The sequence below is a fragment of the Pomacea canaliculata genome, linkage group LG6 (genome assembly GCF_003073045.1).
Source record: "Pomacea canaliculata isolate SZHN2017 linkage group LG6, ASM307304v1, whole genome shotgun sequence".
In the NCBI taxonomy this organism is placed as follows: domain Eukaryota; kingdom Metazoa; phylum Mollusca; class Gastropoda; order Architaenioglossa; family Ampullariidae; genus Pomacea; species Pomacea canaliculata.
The window spans coordinates 22,504,448-22,526,570 of record NC_037595.1 but is presented as its reverse complement, the minus strand read 5'-3'; the positions used below and the strand labels follow the sequence as shown (position 1 = coordinate 22,526,570).

The window sequence follows — 22,123 nt, the reverse complement described above, 5'->3', positions numbered from 1 at the left end:
AGTTCGATCTTTTGTAATGCTTCCATTCTTTTGTAATAAACGTTTAATAAAGATTTCTTTTTAAAAAATGGACAAAAAGATAAAATAAAAAATTATTTTAGCAAAAGACTGAAAAAATTGTCAATGCTAGACATAGTTATTTCCCTTTACTTCCTGTATGTTTAGACACGATGAAGCAGACAACTTGATAACTTTTTACCTGACCAGAACTTTCACATTATCTCCACGAATGGGGAGAATTCTTTAAAAGTTACTTCAGCTGAAGATGGATACTACAGCATTTGTTGAAGAGATCGATTATCGGGAGCTCGAGTTTGGAGAGGTCTGTTTATGTGTTTACATTGTTCATTTGTCGGCTTTATATATATATTACTCTAAACCAACTCCTTCCTAAGGTCAAAACATGTTCAAATGTGTGCATGCAGAACAAAAGCGATAATTTAGCTTACAACTTATGACTTTGTAGGATAATAAACGCGTGTTTGATAGACAGTTCTGAAGATGTGAAGCAATAGACATGGTTAAAAATGGTTATGCTTCACTTTATGAGTGAGTTAATGGGCTACCAGATATTGAGATTGAGAGAGTGCATTGTGCTAGTACTACTACCAGTAGTTGTGTTCCCTTGGAATAATGAAAATATTATTTGACTTCTTTAGTAGATTAGATATTGTGGATGCTTAAAACATATAAATCCTCCCACATTTAGATGCAGCCTGGTTACACAGAGAGACCCAGCTGGTGTAATTTACACTATAATAAACACAATGTGCATGTTAAACATTGCCCAAACATTGCCACATATTGTTTATGCACCTGATTACATACACTGGAGCTGAATCCTTTTAATTTACAGATTGTTGGCAAGGGAGCATTTGGTGTAGTTAGCAAAGCAAGATGGAGAGGGAAAGATGTAGCTGTGAAGAGAATCGAGACAGAGCAGGAAAAAAAAGGATTTATGCAGGAACTAAAGCAGCTCTCACGAGTCAGCCATCCCAACATTGTAAAGCTATATGGAGCATGTCGTGAGCAGCCTGTGAGTTTTTAATTCATTATCATTTTTTTGGATTTATTGAAATAGAAGAAATTGTTGTGAGCAGATGATGGTTTAAAAGTTAATATTCATTCTTATTTCAACATAAAGTAAGTAGGCCTTTATTCAAAATGTTATTTGTTTTTATTTTAAGCAGTATTTAAGTTTCAATTTTTATTCAGTTCAACATGTCTTCATTCAAACAGTTAAAGTGAACATTTGTAGACATCATTGATTTGTATATCTTCATCTTGCTACCTATCTGACTTTAGGAAGCCAATAAGTAACCCATTTAGCACAACTTTTTTTTAATGAAAATGCTGCAATTTTGCTATAATTTTTATAGGTTTGTCTTGTAATGGAGTATGCTGAAGGTGGATCTTTGTATAATGGTAAGTTTATGAGAATTTCATAAAAGCAATTTCTTTAAAATGAAAAGATTAATGTAAGCTAACCTCAACAATTATTGCATTTGTCTGAAAGGCAGCAAGGCGAAATACGTTGATGAAAGTACAGTGGTACCTCGACATACGAGTGCCCTAACATACGAGTGTTTTGAGATACGAGCCGCCGAGTGAGCGATATTTTGCTTTGAGATGAGAGCAAGATTTGAGATACGAGGAATCGCACACTACACCGCTGCACATGACCTCAGCATGCGGGGCGGATGTTGGTGTCGTGTGCAGCGTCTAACAGTTTCTCCCACCTCAGACTAGACCTCAGTCTGTGTGCTTGTTTCCCTCGTGTTCGAAGCATTTTTCATAAGTTGGGTTCGCGTTTTTTGCTTTTTGTACATTTACAAAACATTATCACTAAACATTAAACATTATAGAGATGGAGGAGGTTATCTCTACAAGAGATATAAAGGAGATCTTGGGAATGTGGGAGAAAGTTGTAGAGTTCGTGGACAAAAATCACCCCGAAAAAGTTGGAACTGGTCGTGCATCGGAGTTGTTCAACGAAACTTGCGTAACTCATTTCCGTAATATCCTGAAAAGGAGGAAGAAACAAACCTCCTTGGACAGTTTTTTAAAACGATCTGCAGGTGAAAATGAGCAAAGCGTGATGAAAAAAAGCGAAGACCATGCAGTGACGAAAATTGATAAGAGCTTCCGTAAGCACTTCACTTTTTCTTTTAGTATGTTTTTATAGAATATGTATTTGTTATTTATAAATAAATGTTTCTTCTTTTAAATACATTTTTCTTATTCAAAAACACTTAACAAAAACAACTGAGGTGGTGTTTTGGGAGCTGGAACGGATTAATGGCATTTCAATTAATTTCAATGGGGAAAATTGCTTTGAGATACGAGCAATTTGACATACGAGCAAGGTTACGGAACAATTAAACTCGTATGTCGAGGTACCACTTTACATGTTTATTACCATACTTAAAATAAAGAAAGATTATAACAAGTCCCATTCACTTCAAAGGTGGTTTGCAATTTTAAGACTTGAATGTTATAAACAAAGTAAAAAAAAAAAAGACAGTAAGAACTAGATCTTTGTTGGGTAAAGAGTCATTGAGAGAGAGTAGATATATATATACACACACATGCTTGTACATGCATGTAAAGTTCACATCATTAAAAAAATCAGTTAAAATACTTGTTATCAAAATAAAAAACATTGATTTATGTTTGCATTTTTTTCTTGTAAACCTTAACATGCCAAAGCTATGGCCTTTGTAAATGTGATGCAAACAAATTGTTATAAATGTTAAAATCTTTAGATCATGGGTGCCCAACCTATGGCCCGTGAAGATGCCTTATGCAGCCCGCTTATTTTTAACCAGACACAACATCATTTCATTTTTAACGCTATAATTCTGGCAAAACCACAATCTTCTGATTCACGAGATTTTATATCGTGTCCAGTGTGGCCCTCAAGCGAGAAAAGGATGGGCACCACTGCTTTAGATTATATTTGCACAGCACATTCTATTTTTTTACTGCTTCAGTCATAAATCAGGTTTAAATATAATGAAAGTTACCTTAAAAGCTAGTATTCCTTATCTCTGCATGTTTGTTTGTAAGAGGTAAATAAATCTACATGTCTGTTATTAAGAATATTAATGAAACATGCTTATTTATATCATAAAGCTAACAGTATCGCTACATGTTTGGGATAATTTAGTTGGCATTGCAAAATCAAAACAAAAATGACAAAATATTGAAATATGGTATATTTAAATATCATAGCTCTTTTCTTGCTAGATATAATGTGCACAATATCCAACTTCCTGAAGGATTTAACAGCTTGTTTTTATTTATAGTTTTACATGGGTCAGGCCCACAGCCTCATTACACTGCTGCCCATGCCATGAGCTGGGCACTTCAGTGCGCACGTGGTGTGGAATATCTTCATGGCATGAAACCAAAGGCACTTATCCACAGAGATCTGAAACCTCCAAAGTATGCTGTTATATTGTAGTTTGGTATTTACTTACCATCTATTGGTGCTTATGTGTGAATGTCTGTGTACCTGTGCATGCAGTATGCCTTTAAGCACATTAGTGTAGTGTATGTACTTGTCATGAACTCAGCTGAGTTTGTCTTGTTTTAGTTTGTTGCTGATACAGTTTGGCACTGTCCTGAAGATTTGTGACTTTGGTACAGCCTGTGATATCCATACATACATGACAAACAACAAAGGAAGTGCTGCATGGATGGCACCCGAAGTCTTTGAAGGTAAATGGCATTAAACTTTTAATTAACATTAGATTTTTAATAAAAGATTAAAAGAAAACGTTGTTTCTAGCTTCACAAAAACATAATGGTTGCCATAATACATGTAATATGTATTTGTTTAGGTTCCAACTACAGTGAGAAATGTGATGTGTTTAGCTGGGGTATCATTCTCTGGGAGGTTTTCACTCGCCGCAAACCATTCGATGAAATTGGTGGACCAGCTTTCCGCATTATGTGGGCTGTACACAGGGGTGAGATTTTCTGGAAATATTGTATGATGGAAGCACATTATGAAATTTTATAAGACAGAATCACTTTATGAATTCATTCTATTTTGTATAAGTGTTTATAAGTATAGCATCAAGTAAATCTGGATGTATTGTTTACAAATGGCTTGGACGGCTTTTTATAAGTTTCAAACTTAATCATTACTTTGGAAAACAGTATTGATTTTTGTTTTGTTCCTTAAGAAAATTCATCACAATCTGTAATTTACAAGTGAGAGAGAAATACGCTGCATCTACATTTTTTTTTAAACAGGCAAACGACCTCCATTAATACAAGGGCTTCCCAAACCCTTGGAAGTGTTAATGACCAAGTGAGTGATAGGCTGATCTTGGTTTTTTGTGCTTTATTTTGTTTGTAAAAAAATCTCATTGAATCAATCAAGAAAAAGTGTTTTATCACAGTGTGAATGCCTTTTCATTCCTCAAATGTCTGCAGATGTTTATTTTGTTGGTGGTAGAGTGAGGAGTGTAGAAAGTTGGAAAAAGGGAGCCTGGAGTAAGCAGAAAGGGGAATTATCATTGTCTACCCTTTAACACTGTAAAGTTATGATACAACATTACTGATCCTGTGTATGAAATTCTCAATATTGCATGGAAGCACAGGGGCAGTACATTTCCTTTTTGTTCAACAGACTTTTGGGGTTTACCTGTTAATGTTTAGAAACCTGTAAACATATCTCAGGTTGACTGATATTTTCTGCCTGCAAGTGTCTTTGTATTTTCTTATTATTTGTTTTTTTTATTATTTGTAGGAAGAAAGAGGTAACTAATCTCGTACTTGTTTTTTGAGATTGTGATCACCTTATATTTAACTAACTTAATTTCAGATGCTGGTCAGGAAATCCAGCAGAAAGACCTTCTATGTCAGAGGTTGTGCGCATTATGTCACATCTGTTTCAGGTAAGTGCTTGTGATTTTTTTTTCACATGACATCTTTTCATTTAGTCATTTGGTTTATTTACTGAATGAGCAGTACAGTAACTGAAGGTGAGACATTAAGAATCAGTATTAAGTGTTTTTAAGATTGTTCACTATCTTTTGTATTGTAAGAGTCTCATGGAGCTTTAGTAAATAGCTTTGTGAGAGTGTCATGTGGTCCTTGTAAAATGTAACCTGATTGTAAAGTTGGCCGCATAGACTTGTGGTTAGTGCATTTTTGAACCACAGTAAACGTTAAGGATATCCCCTATCACCGGTGCTGTTTAATATCTTTGTCATGGTCACACTCTCCCATCTGATGTCACATTCATGCACACTGTTCGCACGTGACTGCCTATGGGCTTCTCGTTTGTTCTATTGACGGGTGTAGTCTTATCTCTTTCTGGGAATCAACATAATACTACATGACCTCTCATACAGGTATCTGCAATTATCCACATGTTAAACTATAAATATAATAGGGACCTATATTATTCTCAGACACAAACAGTCATAAAATACCAAGGTCACTTAGGCCAGCACATGAGATCAAAAAGCATCTAACTGTTATATCTACCTTGCCATCCAATACTTAAAAGTTTTTCTCAGACATTTAAATAAGCAGGTAGTAGACAAAGAAAATTTACACTTTTAGCACAGTGCGCTCAGTGCGCTTCTTTGAAAGAAACAACTGCTACACGCAACACTGTGGTCCAATGGTAATCAGTGTCGCTGGAGAAGGGCTGGGCCTCCGTAATTCCTGTTTGCAGACGATATTCAGATACTCCTGGTAATCCACCACTATGTGGGACACATCCCGCTATGAAAACAATGTCATCACTTTGTCACTCCGTGACAACAGCTGTTACTTCACAGGCGCTGGAAGACTTGGATTCTTCTTTTTAAGTGGCAGCGCCTGTGAAGTAACAGCTGCTGCCACGGAGTGACGAAGTGATGACAAAACTCAATTTACCGAAAAAGCCTTGACTTATGTGAACTTTTACATAATTGCCATTCCTACCCATTCATGCAACCGAGGGTGACAACTCATGCTCACTATAACACAGTCAGGGGCTATAACCCTTGTCCGTGACAATCTTCTTGGAGAACATTATGGTTGAAGCTCTCCAGGACCATCATGCTTTCATCTCGATTGGTGGAAGACTGATCTGCAACTTTGACATAGATCTGTTAGCAGGCACTAACAAAGAACTGCAAGACCTCACCAACAGACTAACAAAGTTTAAAGGCATATGGAATGGAGACCAGCATTAAAAAGAGCAAAGTTATTGTCAGAGGTCAAATCAGAGATCTATATGAACGGGATACAGCTGAAAGAAGTTAGTTTATTCCTTGTTACTCCTCGAGGAGCATAGGGCTGCAACAACATAGACCCGGTTTCGGGCAGCCTCCCTCAGTTGGGCCCACTTGCTTCCACATCCTTTGCCTCGCTGTCTACTGTTCTTTTTCAAGTCTGCTTTGGTCTCCCAACTCTCCTCTTCCCCTGAGGATTCCAGTCAAGCTGGAAGAAGTAATCAGCTTCAAATACTTGGGAGCCACCCTCTCCAAGGATGGCAGTTTCACGCAAGATATCCTCATTAGGATCATGACAGCAACAGCAGCAATGGCTACACTAGATAGGATCTGGCATAGCCATAAGATAAGGTTTGCTACCAAGCACTAGCTGCACTAATCCCTGGTAGTATCGATCCTGCTTTACAGCTGCAACACATAAACCCTACTCGCCAAGACAGAAAGCAGAATCCAATCATTCGAGAACAAGTGCCTGAGGGGCTGCTCTGGATCTCATACAAAGAACGTAGAACCAACGACTCTGTACATACACCAGACACCAGAAACCTTTACATTCAACAATCAAGTGACGTAAGCTGGTCTTCTTTGGCCATGTGACCCGGCACAACACCCTGCTGAAGACTACCCTCCAAGGCACCTTGAAGGGTAGCCGACATCGTGGTGGCCAAAGAAAAATATGTTAAAGACTGGACTGGTCATCCTATACAAAACTGCTATCACCCACAATAGGCAAGAGTGGCAGGCCCTGTCAGCTGCCATGTCTATCCATGTCCTTCCCCCAACGACAGGTACCAGTCAAGGGACGACCAACTGACTGACCTGTCTAGGGAGCAGATGGTTGCCTATGTGAGTTTTGTTTGAAGCTCTTGATCATTTGATCAGAGAAAGTAAAAGGTGGTGTACAGAGGAGAGTGGCCTCGGCCTTTTAGATGCTTTGCCTTAGACTTTGCAGGACCTACACTGGACTTGACATTGACTACAGATGTTAAATCCAACATGTCATTACTTTTAATGCAACAGTTTGTTTGAAAACTGACTTACTAGTAGTTTTTGAGGAACTGATTTAGCTTATAATGTTAATTAGCAAATTAATACTTGTTTGTTAACATATTCTAAATGTAACATTTATGATAGTAATTTAGAAATGTATATTTGGATCTGATTTTGCTGGCTCAGTTAACTCTAAACACTAGGTTTTGTAAACAGCTGACTTTCAGAATAAGGTAACATTTTGTGTCTGAGCGACTGTGAAAAAATGATTGGTATATTAACAGGTATTGTGTCTGAAAAAGTGAATGGCTATCTTTTGTGCTAGTTTTTTCATGGTGCTGACCAGCCACTCACAATACCAAGAAACAGCAATAGTATGGAAGATGACAATGATGTCAGTGAGTTGAGTTTTTCCAGTCAGATAACTTCTTCATGAGTTTGTTAAATAGATAACTTATGGAGATCATTCACCTTGTTTATATGCTGCAAAAATTATGCCACATTCTTTGATAGGCATTGAAGAATGATAAGTAAATTACTGTAATATTTACATAAAAAATTTTAAGTGTCATTAGGGTCCTAAGAGAGAGAGTGTGTGTGCATGGTAGTTCCAAAATTTTTTAATGCATGTTTGTCATGATGTGAAAAATAATCGACTTTTGTGTAAATATATTTGTCTGTGTCAAAAAGAATGCATTCTACATCTTATTATTTTTGGCTAGGCATTCCTCAGTCTCCACTGTCCTACCAGGCTACTCCTACTAACAATGTTCACCTAGCTAGCCCTCCTTTAGGCGAGTCACGTGCTGGAACGATAAGTGACACCATCCGCTACAACCATGAAGGGGAGGTTCACCACCGATAGTGCGGCCACAGTTTCCACGTGGTACTCCACCAGTAGTTGTTGAAGTAAGTCCTTTCTTTTGCAGCTGAACAGAATACTGTTTATAGTATGTTACAGTTATAGTGTGCTACAACTAAATGTAGGAGTGTATTGTTAATTGACAGCCATGCAGGTACTTATTTCATCATCAGTGGCTTTTTGGATACAGATACCTGGCCCTGGCCAGCAGCTATCCAGATGAGTTACACAACCACACTTGCACAAAACCTTGCAACATTCTTTGAATTCCCACACATATATTCTACTGGACAGTATGTCTATGTACAGTGCCTCATTGACTAGTTCTAGGCCCTTTTCTGTATTAATGGTTCATCATACACCAGATACTTATGCTGCATACAGAGAGACCTTGGAGTGTATACATTTGTGGAATAGGTCTTTCTGGTCTTGCTTGTGCTGGCTGAAATATAAAATTATTACTGGTTATAAATTATAAATGAAATCATTAAGGCTTACCTATTCTAGGAACGTCCTCGTGGTCAAATGAGTGCACCTCCTTCACTTGCTGCCAGTCGTGAAAGTTTGAATGAAGCTCGATCAAGATCTGGTACACCTGTTGACTCCTCCAAGCGGTACTCTGCAGACTTTTCACAGTTAGATGAGCATGACCAGTCAGCTATCCCACCACAGAAAGGTAATTTGTTTCAGTTTAAGAAACTTTTTTTTCAATATTAAAGGACAAGAAAATCTACAGATGGTTAAACAACATCAGACTAATGATTCCTATTATTATCCAGTTGATAGAAAAATGAGGGCTAGTTACATGGAATATTTTGGTCACATTTACAATCACGCAACAACAATATGAATAGCAATATATTTCATATTTATTTTGTATTTCTGATCAGGTGCATGAAGTTTAGGATACGATATGGCCCTGGTGGACTTTCTGAACTAATTACCTTTGTTTGCCATCAAGTTACCGATTTCAGTGAAGCATGTCTGTAGTAGAATCAAAGCAAATCTTGAGGGAGGTTATCATAAGCCAGGTTGTTATAATGTCAGCAAGCCTTTTTAAAAATAAGGAGGCAGACTGTAAACCAAATTTTCAAAGAACAAATTACAGAGAGAAAGGAAAAACAATTAGCAGGAGTAGTTTTGTTAGCCTTCAGGATTGATTTCTTTTTTTTTTTAAAGTATTTAAAACACATTCATTTTGAACACACCTAGAGCTAGAGAAAATTGCCTTGCCTAAGTTATTTTTCAGTCTCATCTTTTCTATGTCTTTAAGATTGTTTGAATAGAATTCTACAGTGGTCAGGGAAAACTTCTGTCAATATGTGTGAAAAATAATTTGCATTCTCAGTTTGCGTTTTATTTTCCTTTCAAGGAAAGTGCTTTGAATATTGCTGAATGCATTATATTTTGACCTAATACATAGTTTAAAGCTATTTCTACTCAGAAGAAATGTAATCTTCTAATCTGTGTCTTATAAGCACAGGTACAAACTTTAGCCAGTACTAATATCCTGCTTTTTTACTAAGTTCCTCTTTCACAGTACCCAGAGAACAGATTATTCTTAATTATTTTCTGTTCTGCAGACTTCAATTTCTGTTGCTTTTTTGGCTTATCCACAATATATCTGCTGCTATATGAAATAATTTTTTTGTATAAATTATAAAAGCTGTTGTTGAGCAAAGGCTTGGAGGTCAGTATCATATGAGGCTGTGAACAACAGACAGAATGTGGATCAGAAAAGACGTAACAGAGACAAAACACAGTAGCTATTATCAAACTTCCCAACAGTAAAGTTTCATCGAATAATACCATTGTCATTTCTTTATTTAGCTGTATGATGTTTTCACATCAGTAATGTGTCATATGTATTTCATGTGCTTGTCCACTCAGCATGATAATTGCTCTTTGTGACCTAAAGGTCACCTGCACTACAACAACTGTGTGCAGTTTGCTGACTTGATAGTATCTCACTGTGGCTGCATGGAATCAATATTAAAACTGTTCATAAGCGTGTGTACATGTGTGTTTGTGTGTGTGCATGCATGTGTGCGTGTGTGTGCACACTTTAAAAGCTTGAAGCATGGAAGAAGCTATGCACCTATATAGGTCTTCTTAGCACACTCATCATGATAGGCCGATGTGTTCTGTTCAGTGCTAGGTCATCGTAGATCAGGCTCACAGGGCACAACTCCTATATATGTCACTGCAGGTTCCATGCCACCACCCCCTCCTACAGGTACTGTATTGAATCTTCTTGAACGCAGTGTAGGTGTCCAGGGCTTAGTGTTCATGAAACAGTAACTGAAGACCTAATTTATAAGTGTTTCTTCATCTTTGTTTTGTTTACCAGGAAATGTTGAACCAGATGAGATCCCAGTTCTTTTTTATCATTTGGATATTCATGACTAGAAAAAAGTTTATAAGGCAATAGAAGGGTAAGAAGTACAGTATAAAGGTATATAGGAGTTTTATAGATACCTTTTTGTTCCAAATTGGAAAATACCTTTTCCCCGACTAAAGTGGGTTAGATTCTGGGTTTGCATGTTTCCCATATACATTTCTGCAGACTGATAGAAATATTAAAAAAACTGCCAATGACCATTTTGGGGAATAAAAATATAGAAATGCAGGTGCAGCCTGTGTTTGTTTGAATTTCTTAAAAGATTTCTTGTCTTTTTAGCCACTATTGCCCAAGCTTTTATTCTTGATCACCTTAAGCCATGCTCCATACATTCTACTTTCTTGCATTGGGTTTGAACTGAAATTAAAATGGTCATAAAACTGAGAGAAACATAATTCCATCTAATTTACTCTACAGCATTTGGAAGAGGTAAGCCCAAGAAAATGTTTTACGTGAACTGGTGCACCACTAGAGCAATCACAAAGGTCTTTGTATTTTTTTCTTCTGACAAATACATATTTTTCAGGAAGTGGACTATTTTTTTCTCTTATTTCAAAACTAATCATTGTTTAGAAACAGGCAGTAGGGGGAAGAGAACTAGTTACATGCATGTACTTCAGTATGTCTGCAGATATATAAAGTACTTTTGGTGTGTGGATATTCTCCTGCTACAGCTGTTAGAAAATGATGAGTTTGGACAGCGAAGAATGCAAACAATATTCAGGCATTTTAAGTAAACTGAACACATCTCTTTTTCTGCTTTTTTTTATTTCACTCCTACTGATATTTGTTTGATTGTGCACATTCAACACCATAGCACCACAATAACCATAACTAAATTATTTTGCCAGTAACTGCTTGTTTTTATACATATTATCTTTGCAATGTAAAAAATGATTTTAGATGATATTGTGGGATTTAAAAAAAAGTATCATCATAGTTGTTTTTATTCCAGTCAGCAAACACATATTTTGTCTTTATAATTTTTAACCTTGTCATTATTTTTTCTTCAGTTAAAAGTATTAAGATCTTATGCATAGTCCAGTCATAGTGGTTCATTATGATTTTTCTTTTTTTAACATTTTGTTTTTTCATTAAGCATGAATGGTACTTACAGTTTTATGACCTTGATGTTAACTTTATTTTAGGCTTGTACTAGAGGTTGACTGTACAAAAGAGCTTCAGGGATGTTTACTGAATTTTATAACCATGATATCAAGCTGATGGGATTCAGGATTTGGCCGGATGTATCTGTTGTGAATTTGTGTACATAAAAAGCATGAAAAATGGTTTTCAACCACATGGCTTGTGATCACTTTGAATGCCTTGACTAGGGTGAGATTTGTTGTGGCTTGAGTCTGGTCACACTGGCTGTTTATTTTGCGGCAGGTCTGGGGCGGCATGCATCCTATGAGCATTTGGTCCCATCCACTAAAGCACCACCCCCTAGTATTGTTATCACTCCGTCAGGTATCCTTGACAGATTGTTGCTTGCTCTGCATGTATACTCTCTTGCATTTGCCCAAACATCGTCAACATCTCACAACTCACTTCCATTCTAATTAGCTGACACGCTGCCTTTAGCAAGCTTCTGTCTCATCATGCTTGTTTTGGTAGTGGTAGTTTTTTTTGGGTGGGGGGGAGAGGGGGTGGGAATTGGGTTACAGCTGGGTATTTTTCTTTTCTGTTAAATTTGCTGATTTTTTTATGCTTAGTGTGCATCAGGATTAACTAATCAATCATTCAATATAACTAATTTAATGCTCATTTATTATGCAGCTGTTGTAACGGGATTTATTTTATCTTTGTAGAAGTTTCTTTGGCTAAGGTTTTTTTAAATTTTAATAAAGCTTCCTTTTGATTTTGCATGTAACAGAAAATATTTAATTAAAGTATTAAATTAATACATTCATGAACATGTGCTCTTTCAGTCATCATAATAGGGCACATAATGACATATATAGCATGAACTTACATAAGGTATCACCTTTGTGGAAGACAGAGATCAAATGCAGTTTTAATAACCTTTAACCTACTGAGCAGCTCACAGCAAGGATAAGTGCAACACACATACTGCATATAATTCATATCTCTGGTTGTCACTAAAGCTCTTTATGCTTCATTAGTAAGACTGTGAACCTCATTCAAGCTATAGGAGGACAAAAATAAACTGAATGACCAAGGAGAAGGATTTTTTCATGGTTTTCTTTTCCATGCAAAAGTTTTGATGTTTTGATTTTTTAAACTTTTAGATCATTGTGTGCCTAATCATTCTGCATTTTTCTGGGAGAAGTATGTAGTTTTCTTTACTTGTCTAATTGTTTTAAAGTCAAGCAAATTTAGAACTGGATGTTTTTGTGGCCTCACTGAAATGCACTTTTTAATGGTCTATCACAATGGTGCAAAAAAGAAAAGGAAAAACAACAACCAAAACAGGTCTACAAACAGCAAGGTGAAAAAATGTATAAGTAATAACAAGTTGTGACATAAAAAATAAAAAATGATATAAAAATGCTCCAGCATAAAAAACAAAAAACAAAGCCAGGTAGAGAGGGAGAAGAAAAACACAGCAGGAAACATATGATTTTGTGTTTGGGGATGTGCATTCATGTGACCACATACTGCTATAAAGAAATTGTAAAATGTCTTGTCTGATAACTAGTTTCATCTGACTGGCCAGTACTTTGCCTTGCCATTCTGCTAGCAGTAATCACCCTTGCCCTCTAACTGTAGGCTAGGCTTGCAGTACTAATGACTGACAGGTTGGCTGAGAAAGATTTATAGCTTAATGCAGCATATGCTGAGTGCTTGTTTTATATGGCAGTGAGTTTCAACTTTTCTTGTAAGTTTTGTGGCTTTGTGTTTATACTTTGTTTTTATATATTCATTATTTATTTCTGGTTGATGTTTTTCCCTTGTTACATCTGTCACCAATACAGTGAGGGTTGGCGGTTCTGGGTTCAGCTCTCATCTCGGGCACGCTGTTCTTTCTCTGTATGTGACATCTGTTTACAGGGCTGATTGCCTTGCCTTGATGTAACCTTAGTTGCTGGCTTGACCTGAAACAGCAAATCCCCCCTGCCTCACTTGTTGCAGTTTGGTTTTAAATTTATTATTTATCTTGTTTGGTTGTGAAAAATAGTTCAGTTTCTGAGTATGGTATAGAAGAAAAGTGTAAATTTTGTGTTGGTAACTGAATATATGAAAATGGAATGTTGACACTACCCAAACAATCTTGCGGAATGTCGGTTTGCTGAAACTGAAAGAAAGATTGTTGAGTCATGTGTAGTAGAAATACAGAGAAAAGTACTTTGGATGAGGATTGTATAGTTGTTTTTTTTTTGCATGTGGTATATGGCCTCATAATTTTATTAGCTTGTTTTCTGCACTTTAAATGCATGCAGGATATGCTTCTATTAATCATTTTTAACTTAGTAACGTAGTAATTAACAAAAAAGCTTGAAATTTTGACTTGTGTTTATGGCCATTTTACTTGTACATAAAACTTTCTCTCCCCACCCCATATTTATTTATCAATGCATGGATTTATGATAATTTAAAGCATGTTTTCTAGTTATAGACCCATTTGTTTCTTTGGTTGTAAGCCTCATCTTATAATGTTAGTGCTTTGGCATCATCCCAAAGCAGGTGCAGTTTGTGTCTGTGCAATGCATATATCATGTTTCACTGAAAATAAAACCAGGTCCTATAATAATTTTTGCTCCAAAAGAGGTATTATCAAAGGATGTTTTATTTTTTCATGTACAAAAATTCACATTTATTCAGATACAGAAATGAAGATTTATTTTAAAACAGTCATTTGGGGTAGGGCTTACATCATGAACATCTTGAAAAATCAGTCTAGGGCTTATTTTTGGGTTAAGTCTTATTTTCTGTCTCAGTTTCTGAAAGCTTATGTGTCACCCTAAATAGCATGAACTGAATGTGAAAGAGACTTTGCACTGGCTTTGCTGAACATAATTTGATCCTAATATACACTGTAATTTTTATTTATAGATAGATGACAGCATTCCTATTATTTCTCCATGGTCTTGTCCCTAAATATCCTCAGGAAAAAAAAAACAGAAATAAAAAAAAAGTGTGTAAAGATAGGTTTTCAGGTCACTTCAATTTGTTAATATTGTTGTTTTGCTGATGTTACAGTTCACAGCCATCGGCGCATTGGCTCCGACGAATATGCACGCATTGCAGCTATGAACAGCTCAAGTCAGGCTGTCAATGTGAACAATCAAGACCGAAACTCAGGTGTTCACCACTGTCCAACCTACCCAGGGGAGCTAAACCATTTCAGCCCAGCCACCTCACCTCCTCTTCGTTCAGTTTCCTACCAACCCCAGTCTACTGAGCCTATCAATCTTATGCAGCGCATTGGCTCAACATCACTAGAGCACATTTATCATCCTTCCAACACCCCTGTTAAAGAGGGGCAGAGCACTGGTAGGAGAGATTTTAGTGGGGTTTCACTTTAATGCTTGCTTTGTTTGCACAGAGTTTGACTTTATGGAGATGGTGGGATTAAAAAATGATTGGTTTTTCTTTCTCCCAGACAATGGATGTATCTGACAAGTATTTGAACTGACAGTAACAGGTCTGAAGATTATCACCTATCTGGTGATTGTTATTGAAGGACAAAATTTTCTTTTAATTTTCTTTATTTTTTTTAAACGAAATTACAGTGTAAAGCTGATCATAGAGAATGTTGAAAGGGAGATAAAGCAGACTACATAGCTTTGTAAAGTTGTTTCTCCTTAACTGCGCTTTCCATGATGTGACTCGTTTCACTCAGGTTTTATTTTTTTTGTTCTTGTTATCATTCTCTGGCTATCATCTGCAGTGCTTGTCTTCATTTTGTCTACCAGCCTACCATCTTCACTCATTCACTTACACTGTATTTTGTTTTCTTAGCAAAACCTGTGGTGACCAACAAACTCATTGGATGTTTGGTGTTCATCATAAACAGCCTTTTTTACAGCTGCTTTTTTTTACTGTCTAAAGTGTTATGGAGCAAACATAGTTTTTATTTTACAGTCTTTAGACAGTAGAGAGAGGCAAATGGCAGGTGAATCCTAAAGTAAAATACTGGAATAATTATATATCATTGAGTATGAAAAGCATTTTATTTAAAATGCAGTCATATATGTGCTATTATAAATATATGATCTATAGCAAGATTTGAGTTTGACTCAAAATGCCTCTGTGTGTGGATGAATGTGTGTGTGTGTGCATATGTGTTTGTGAATGTACAGCCTATGCAAATATACTTGGGGGTCACTCGGAGTCATATTCATATTTTCTTCTGGAACCTCATCTGCAGGTTTGTATTTGATTTGCATGTGTGTGTGTAGATTGTTTGTCCATTTAAATAAGTGTTACATATTTGTTAATAATATTCTGAAATGTTTTGAAATAAAAATATATGTCAGGATTAAAGAAATGTTGAAATGTTTGAACTTAAAAAATAATATATCTTATCCTAGTGGAACCTACATTTACATTATATTACATTATTAAACATTACATAGCTTTGAGGGTGCGATATATGCTTTTGCTAGCCTGCCTTAAGGTATCCAAAAAAAAAGCATTTTACAGAGAGCTGTCATTGTATTCAAATATTAGCAGCAAGTCTTTATATTGTGCTATATCAGATGATGCATAGCTAACAATATTTTTCCCTCTGAATGTATCTCTGTGTGTTTTGCTGTTTAGCCTCTTGCACCATATCCCACCAACCCTGAATCTATGAACATTTTTGACCAGCATGTCCAGGTGAGTCTATACAATTTTGGCCATCCTTTTATAATACAGCATTAAGTTCACAAACACACACACTCTCTCTTTCAAGCCACATTGATAAGAAAAAGGAGGGTCTTAATGGAAATATTTTATTCCTGATCATAGAAAGATGTTTTGCTGATGCAGACAGTATGCTAGCCTGAAAGGTGTTCAGTGCAATGCACAGATATTATAGAACAATTAGACAATTAGCTCAAGAAATTTTTCTGTATTGCTTCCGTCTAAATGTAGAAGGAATATATCTTCTTATTCCTTTTCTCCCCCAGTGGAGGATAGGGCAGAAGAAATGTCTACTGATTATAAATAATAAAGTTCGCTTGTATATCTCCTTCACATATTTCTTCAGGGGCACAGTGTTGACTGGTCTTAACTGAATACATTTCTGTCTTAAAGACATATCAACTGAGGAAGTATTTCCTCAAGCAAGAGCAGAGATATCATAAAATGCAAAAGCAGTATAATCAATTGAAAAGTTGCTTCGTGTGTTCCCCTAATAATATCCTACATGATCTACTCAGTCACTGAGGCAGCAAGTAGTACACATTAGAAAGCAGCTCTTACTGTGAAATTCCGTCATAATTATTATTTGTTGTACATCATGGTGTGTTGAAGTAATCTGAGCTGATAAAATTGAGCCTTGAAGCAGTGCCACTATCTTTAGATATATTCATCTACATCACTTACTTTGATGTTCCTGTAAAATCGGTGCTCTTTTACTGTATAACACAATTGCAGAACTATCATCTTTGATTTTCATTGTCTTCCACACATGAATATGTATATATGTGCGTGTGCATCTATACATGTATGGCAACATTGAAATAGAAACATATTTATATATTCTTCAACACTCTTTGACCCTGTAAGCTCAGTAAGACTGACAGTATAAAACAGGTGGAAAGAGCAGACATAATAATTCTGTTTAGTTCTCCCTCCCACCTTCACTTAATGTAAAGTGAGGAGCAGCAATTGAAATAAATTCCATAACATTCCAAGAGAAGTTTCAGTAACACCTGATAGTGAAAAGTTTTGACCCATTTTTGTTTTGAGCCAGAAGGTTATTGAGAAAGAATTCACAACAGCTCAAAACAATCAGGTATCCAGCCAAATACAAGCTGTGCTTTCATAACCCTGCACCTTTCTTATAGATCAGCGCTCCTAGCATTAGAAAATGAATTAGTCTGGCATTCACTAGTGCTGCCGCTTTTTTCTCGCTGCTTAACCTCCAAGTGGTAGCGTGCTGAAGACAAGAATGATCACAAATAGGAGACTTGAATGGCTTCCAGTTTTACTCCCAGGTAATAGCATTCCAGTAATATCTTTATTACTTCTCATATTGAAGTGATTAGGGGCTGGAGTGCACTTGCAGGTAGCATAGTTGTGTTTGGGATGGTGCTGCATTCCAGCTGCATGAGCCATCCAGACTGGGTAGACTCATGCGAACAAGAGAAGTTCATATTTGTTTTGACACCTTGTCATGACATATGATATGGCGTTTTCTGGAAAGGAAAGGTCAGACTTTCATGATATGAGACTTTTTTGTTGCTTTGGGTATCATGCTAAAATAAACTGACAGACTTGTGGCTTGGTAGATTGGTAGAGAAATCTCATTTGCTACTTACTATTGATTTGATAAAAACATAGTCTTTCCTAGGGTTTTGTTATTATTATCCTACCAACAGCATCATCATTGTAGTTATTGTTATAATCACTGTCATGAGCTCAAAGTTTATCTTGTGTGAATGCAGAAAAGACACTGCAAACTTTTTTTCTTCTCTTTTTTGACATCATTTTTGCTTTGTTTTTTTTTAACCATGATGTCATTTTTGTATAAATCGATACTTAGATATTGTCAGCTCTTGAATATCTTAGAAAATATGCTTAAAATAAAACTTCTTTAAAGAGGATTTCTACATTTTTAGAGTGAACTTTGGTAATTTTATGTACCAGATATATATGTGTGCCTTGAGTGATATAAATTTTTAGTGATAATATCAACTGTTTAAACTTTCCTGAGTAAATATAGCATTAATGAGATGATAAAATTTCACTTTATACACATTTGTGTAGAATTACATTCTCTTAATATTTTTTGTTTACTCTTGAGAATTCATTTGTGCTTATGGCATTGTGGTAGATTTTTGGTCTGGAGAAGAAAGTATGATAATATTACAGTCCATAAATATATTTATAATACTCATAACATAATTTCTTAATGAAGATACAAAGGCTTCTTCTTTCTTGGATTTTCTAGTTAATGCCAATTTACGCATTACAAAAATAGAAGCTTTTTTAAAATCATAGAACACATCTTTCTGTACTTCACAGCTAGCCCAGGAGTACTTGAGAGTACAAGCTGAAATCGCTGTGTTGACACAGCGGAAGTAAGTCATACTTTTCACCTAGCAGGCATCTGTCAAATTACTCCCAAATAGTTTGCATCTTTCCTCTCACATAATGCATCATAATGCATGGATCTCTTACAATGCATCATAATACTTGAATCTCTAAATATGTGAAGACATCAACTGTATGCACCATCAAAATCAGCTCATAAACATTTGACATTACCATGGAGCAATTTATTATGACACCATGAATTTTAATTGTGTGAGCTGATCAGCTCAGAATATAAGGCACAACATTATCTGCATATTACAAACTCTGTGAACTTTTTAACAAGGACATAGCTGTGAAGCAGATACAGATATATTTCTGAACTTTACATTATTCATAGGCTGCCTTGGGATTATATTTTTCATCTGTGGTTTGTCCTTAATTTTAAAGAATATGCTTGTAATTTATTCAGGGTGATAAACATTAAGTTATTGACAAACATGAGTAAACTGTTCACAGACATGAACTGACCCATGAGATGGAACAGGAGGAGAGTCAGCATAACAGCTCACGGATTGCAAATATTGAAGAATATACACGCCTGTCTTCAGAAAATGTGAGCTCTTTGAATTTCATGTTGATTTTTCTCTTTATCTATCCCCTTCTGTTCTTTTGTCTGTGTTCATTATTTTCTTCATTAATTACTTTGCCATTTTAGGAGAAAAAAAAACCCCAGAGTTTTGTTTATTATTTATTTTAAACAACTGCACAATATTTGTTTTCTGCTTATGTTGTTAAGTAACCATAAGCCTTCATAAAGAATACCATTACATACTTTTCTTAGAAAACAAAACTCCTGTAGCATTGAGACCAAGGAACATGGGCAGAAATTTGAATGAATCAGTCCACCATAATAAAACATAATTTGGGATGAAACTTTATAAATTAACTTTGTAAAACACAAATCTTTGTACATTATTATTCCTGAGTGCTTTGTGGTTGAGTCTGGCTTTTAGTCTTTTTCATTAGATGTGACAGCAAAGACAAAGGTTTTTCTGTAAATAAACATTGTTCTTTCTTGATTTGGCATGCTCATTAATTTGATAGTATTTTTGTATTTTGTATCTTTCTGTGTACTGTGCTTTCTTTCAGAAATATCTCTCTGCTCCTCAGCCCCCTCCCTCCTCCCTCTTACTGTCATTCACTCTTTCTCCTTCACCCTCTCTCTCTTGTATTCACTCTCCTTCACCATTCCTTATCTCTCTCTCTCACTCACAAACTATCTTTTTCTCGTAGAGAGAATGCAAAACTTAGTTCTGTAAAAAGCGAATTTTCACCTCATTTAAAAAATTTGCTTCTTTTTAGGAAAGCCTAATGAGTGTCCATCGGGACCTCAAAACGCAGGTGGAGTCATATCGCAAGGCCACCAACAAACGCTATGGAGCGGCAGTCATGAACTGAGTGTGTTTGAGAGCCACTTTATTACAACTGATAACTTGCTGAATTGTCAGGAATAGTGTTCATCACAGTCTTTGTAAATAACACTATTATCCTTGGAAAACCATTTATTGTACAAAGAAAACTGGCTTTATAATTTTTAATAAAGAGTTCTGGAGAAGAGCCCTTATTTAAACTGTCTATACACTGTCTGATTTGACTTTTGTGTGGTGAATTTAATTGTTTAGGTGTTTTAATCTGACATTGTTGGAAATAATTGTCAGACAGCTCTGTTAGGGGCCTTACATGAAATTCAGTATTTTTGTAAAAGATTTCATTCTGTGACTAGTAATGTGAATAGGAGGGTAGGATATATGTCATGGAAGATATCTAATTCTTACCAGTAAAACATTTTGTTTTTAAGACTGACTGAAGTGCTTGAGATCTTTTTTATTGTAAACACTTTACTTGGTTTTGGATAATTACAAGATTTGCCGATAGAATCAAGGCTTTCTGAAGTATTACAGTGATACCTCGGTTCTCGAACATAATTCGTTCCGGGAGGACGGTCGAGAACCAAATTGTTCGAGAACCGAAGCAACGAAACCCATAGGAAATAATGGAAACTGGATTAATTCGTTCCAAGCCCCAGAAAATGCCTATTTACTGGCCTAATTTGTATATAATATGTAGAAAAACATTAGTCTCAACAAGAAATAAGAAATAAAAGTGTATTTATTAAAACAACAACAACAACAACAAATAAAATAAAATGTACTGTACAGTACAGTAAATTGTGTTTCATTTACTGTACCTGTACCAAACTTTATGGCAGGAGGGAATGAATGTGGAGGGAGGAGGGAAGGGGGATGGTTATTGTTTTGAAGTGGAGTTCTCTTCAATAAAAACAGAGGGTAACTGCTCTTCGGGTGTTTCTGTTCTCTGTATCTTTTGCTGAGGAGAATCAGAATCTTGCTCTGCAGTTGCTTGTCTGATTTCTTTACGGAAGAATTTGTCAATTGTTTGCTGTTTTTTTCTCCTCTGCACTCACACTGATGACGCAAGCAAGGCGCGCTGGGTCGAAATGAACGCCATTCGGCTCAACTCGGCTCATCTCGGACGTTTGGATGTTCGAGTTCCAAATATTTGTTCGGATTCCAAGACAAAATTTTCTCAAATTTCCTGGTCGAATACCGATTTGGTCGAAAGTCAAGGCGTTCGAGAACCGAGGTATCACTGTATTTGTGAAAACCATTGTAAAATGATGCTGTTGTGGGTATCTTTTACCAACTGGCATGTAGGCAGTTCTCAATTATCTGTTTTCAAGAGAAACTATATTCATGCATTATCTTCCTTGTTTCGAATATTTCTGTCCCTTAAGCTGACATTAAAAAAACCCAACAAATAAAGCAAACAGTCTGACTTCTAAGACAGAGATTTCATCTAAGTAGAATGATGAATCACTATTAAAGAGAAAGAATCTTCCTCGTGTAAATACAAGCACAGATATGTTTAAATGTGTATTGCTTTTGAACCTGGTGAAGCCAACACTTTTGATTCACTGCATGTGATGAACCTTTTAATTTTGTAATGACCCAAATAGAATGCATTTGACAGTATGGAAAAACTGGTGGCTGATGTTTTATTAGTAAAGCATATCTTAGTGGAGTTTTACTTAGTATCTCGCATTTTGCAAACATTAGAAAGGAGTTTTTTTAAAAAAGACAAACACACACACATGGGGGCTTAAGTTAAAGAACGTTTAAGAGAGTTTGAAAGACAACATCTGTTATCTAAATAACAGGCTACAAAGACAGGACCCAAATGAAACTGTTTTAAGGAGCTATAAATGGGCCACGGAAAAGGATTTGTTCCGGCAACTCCACATCAAAGCTCAGTTTTCAACGTTTATGCCACCAGAGACTTGTCTGTCTGATATTGTTCCTGGTGGACAATGTCGGTGACCACTACTAAACTGACGCTGGTTAGTGGCTGCTGATCTAAATTGTTGGCAGATTTCCGTTTTTATTTTGTTTGTTT

General features: G+C 36.1%; 1 protein-coding gene across 1 annotated transcript; it reads left to right on the top strand.

Moving 5' to 3' along the window:
• Positions 1-138: 138 nt before the first annotated feature.
• LOC112566950 (mitogen-activated protein kinase kinase kinase 7-like) lies at positions 139-20,512 on the top strand. Its single transcript, XM_025243380.1, has 21 exons — positions 139-322; positions 857-1,036; positions 1,380-1,425; positions 3,309-3,447; positions 3,599-3,723; positions 3,846-3,974; positions 4,264-4,321; positions 4,838-4,910; positions 7,558-7,630; positions 7,955-8,096; positions 8,241-8,397; positions 8,602-8,770; positions 10,247-10,330; positions 10,913-10,924; positions 11,885-11,965; positions 14,660-14,953; positions 15,763-15,830; positions 16,223-16,282; positions 18,638-18,693; positions 19,166-19,262; positions 20,012-20,512. Exons 1-21 carry the CDS (start codon positions 266-268, stop codon positions 20,105-20,107), a joined length of 2,196 nt encoding a protein of 731 aa, XP_025099165.1. The 5' UTR covers positions 139-265; the 3' UTR covers positions 20,108-20,512.
• Positions 20,513-22,123: the final 1,611 nt, after the last annotated feature.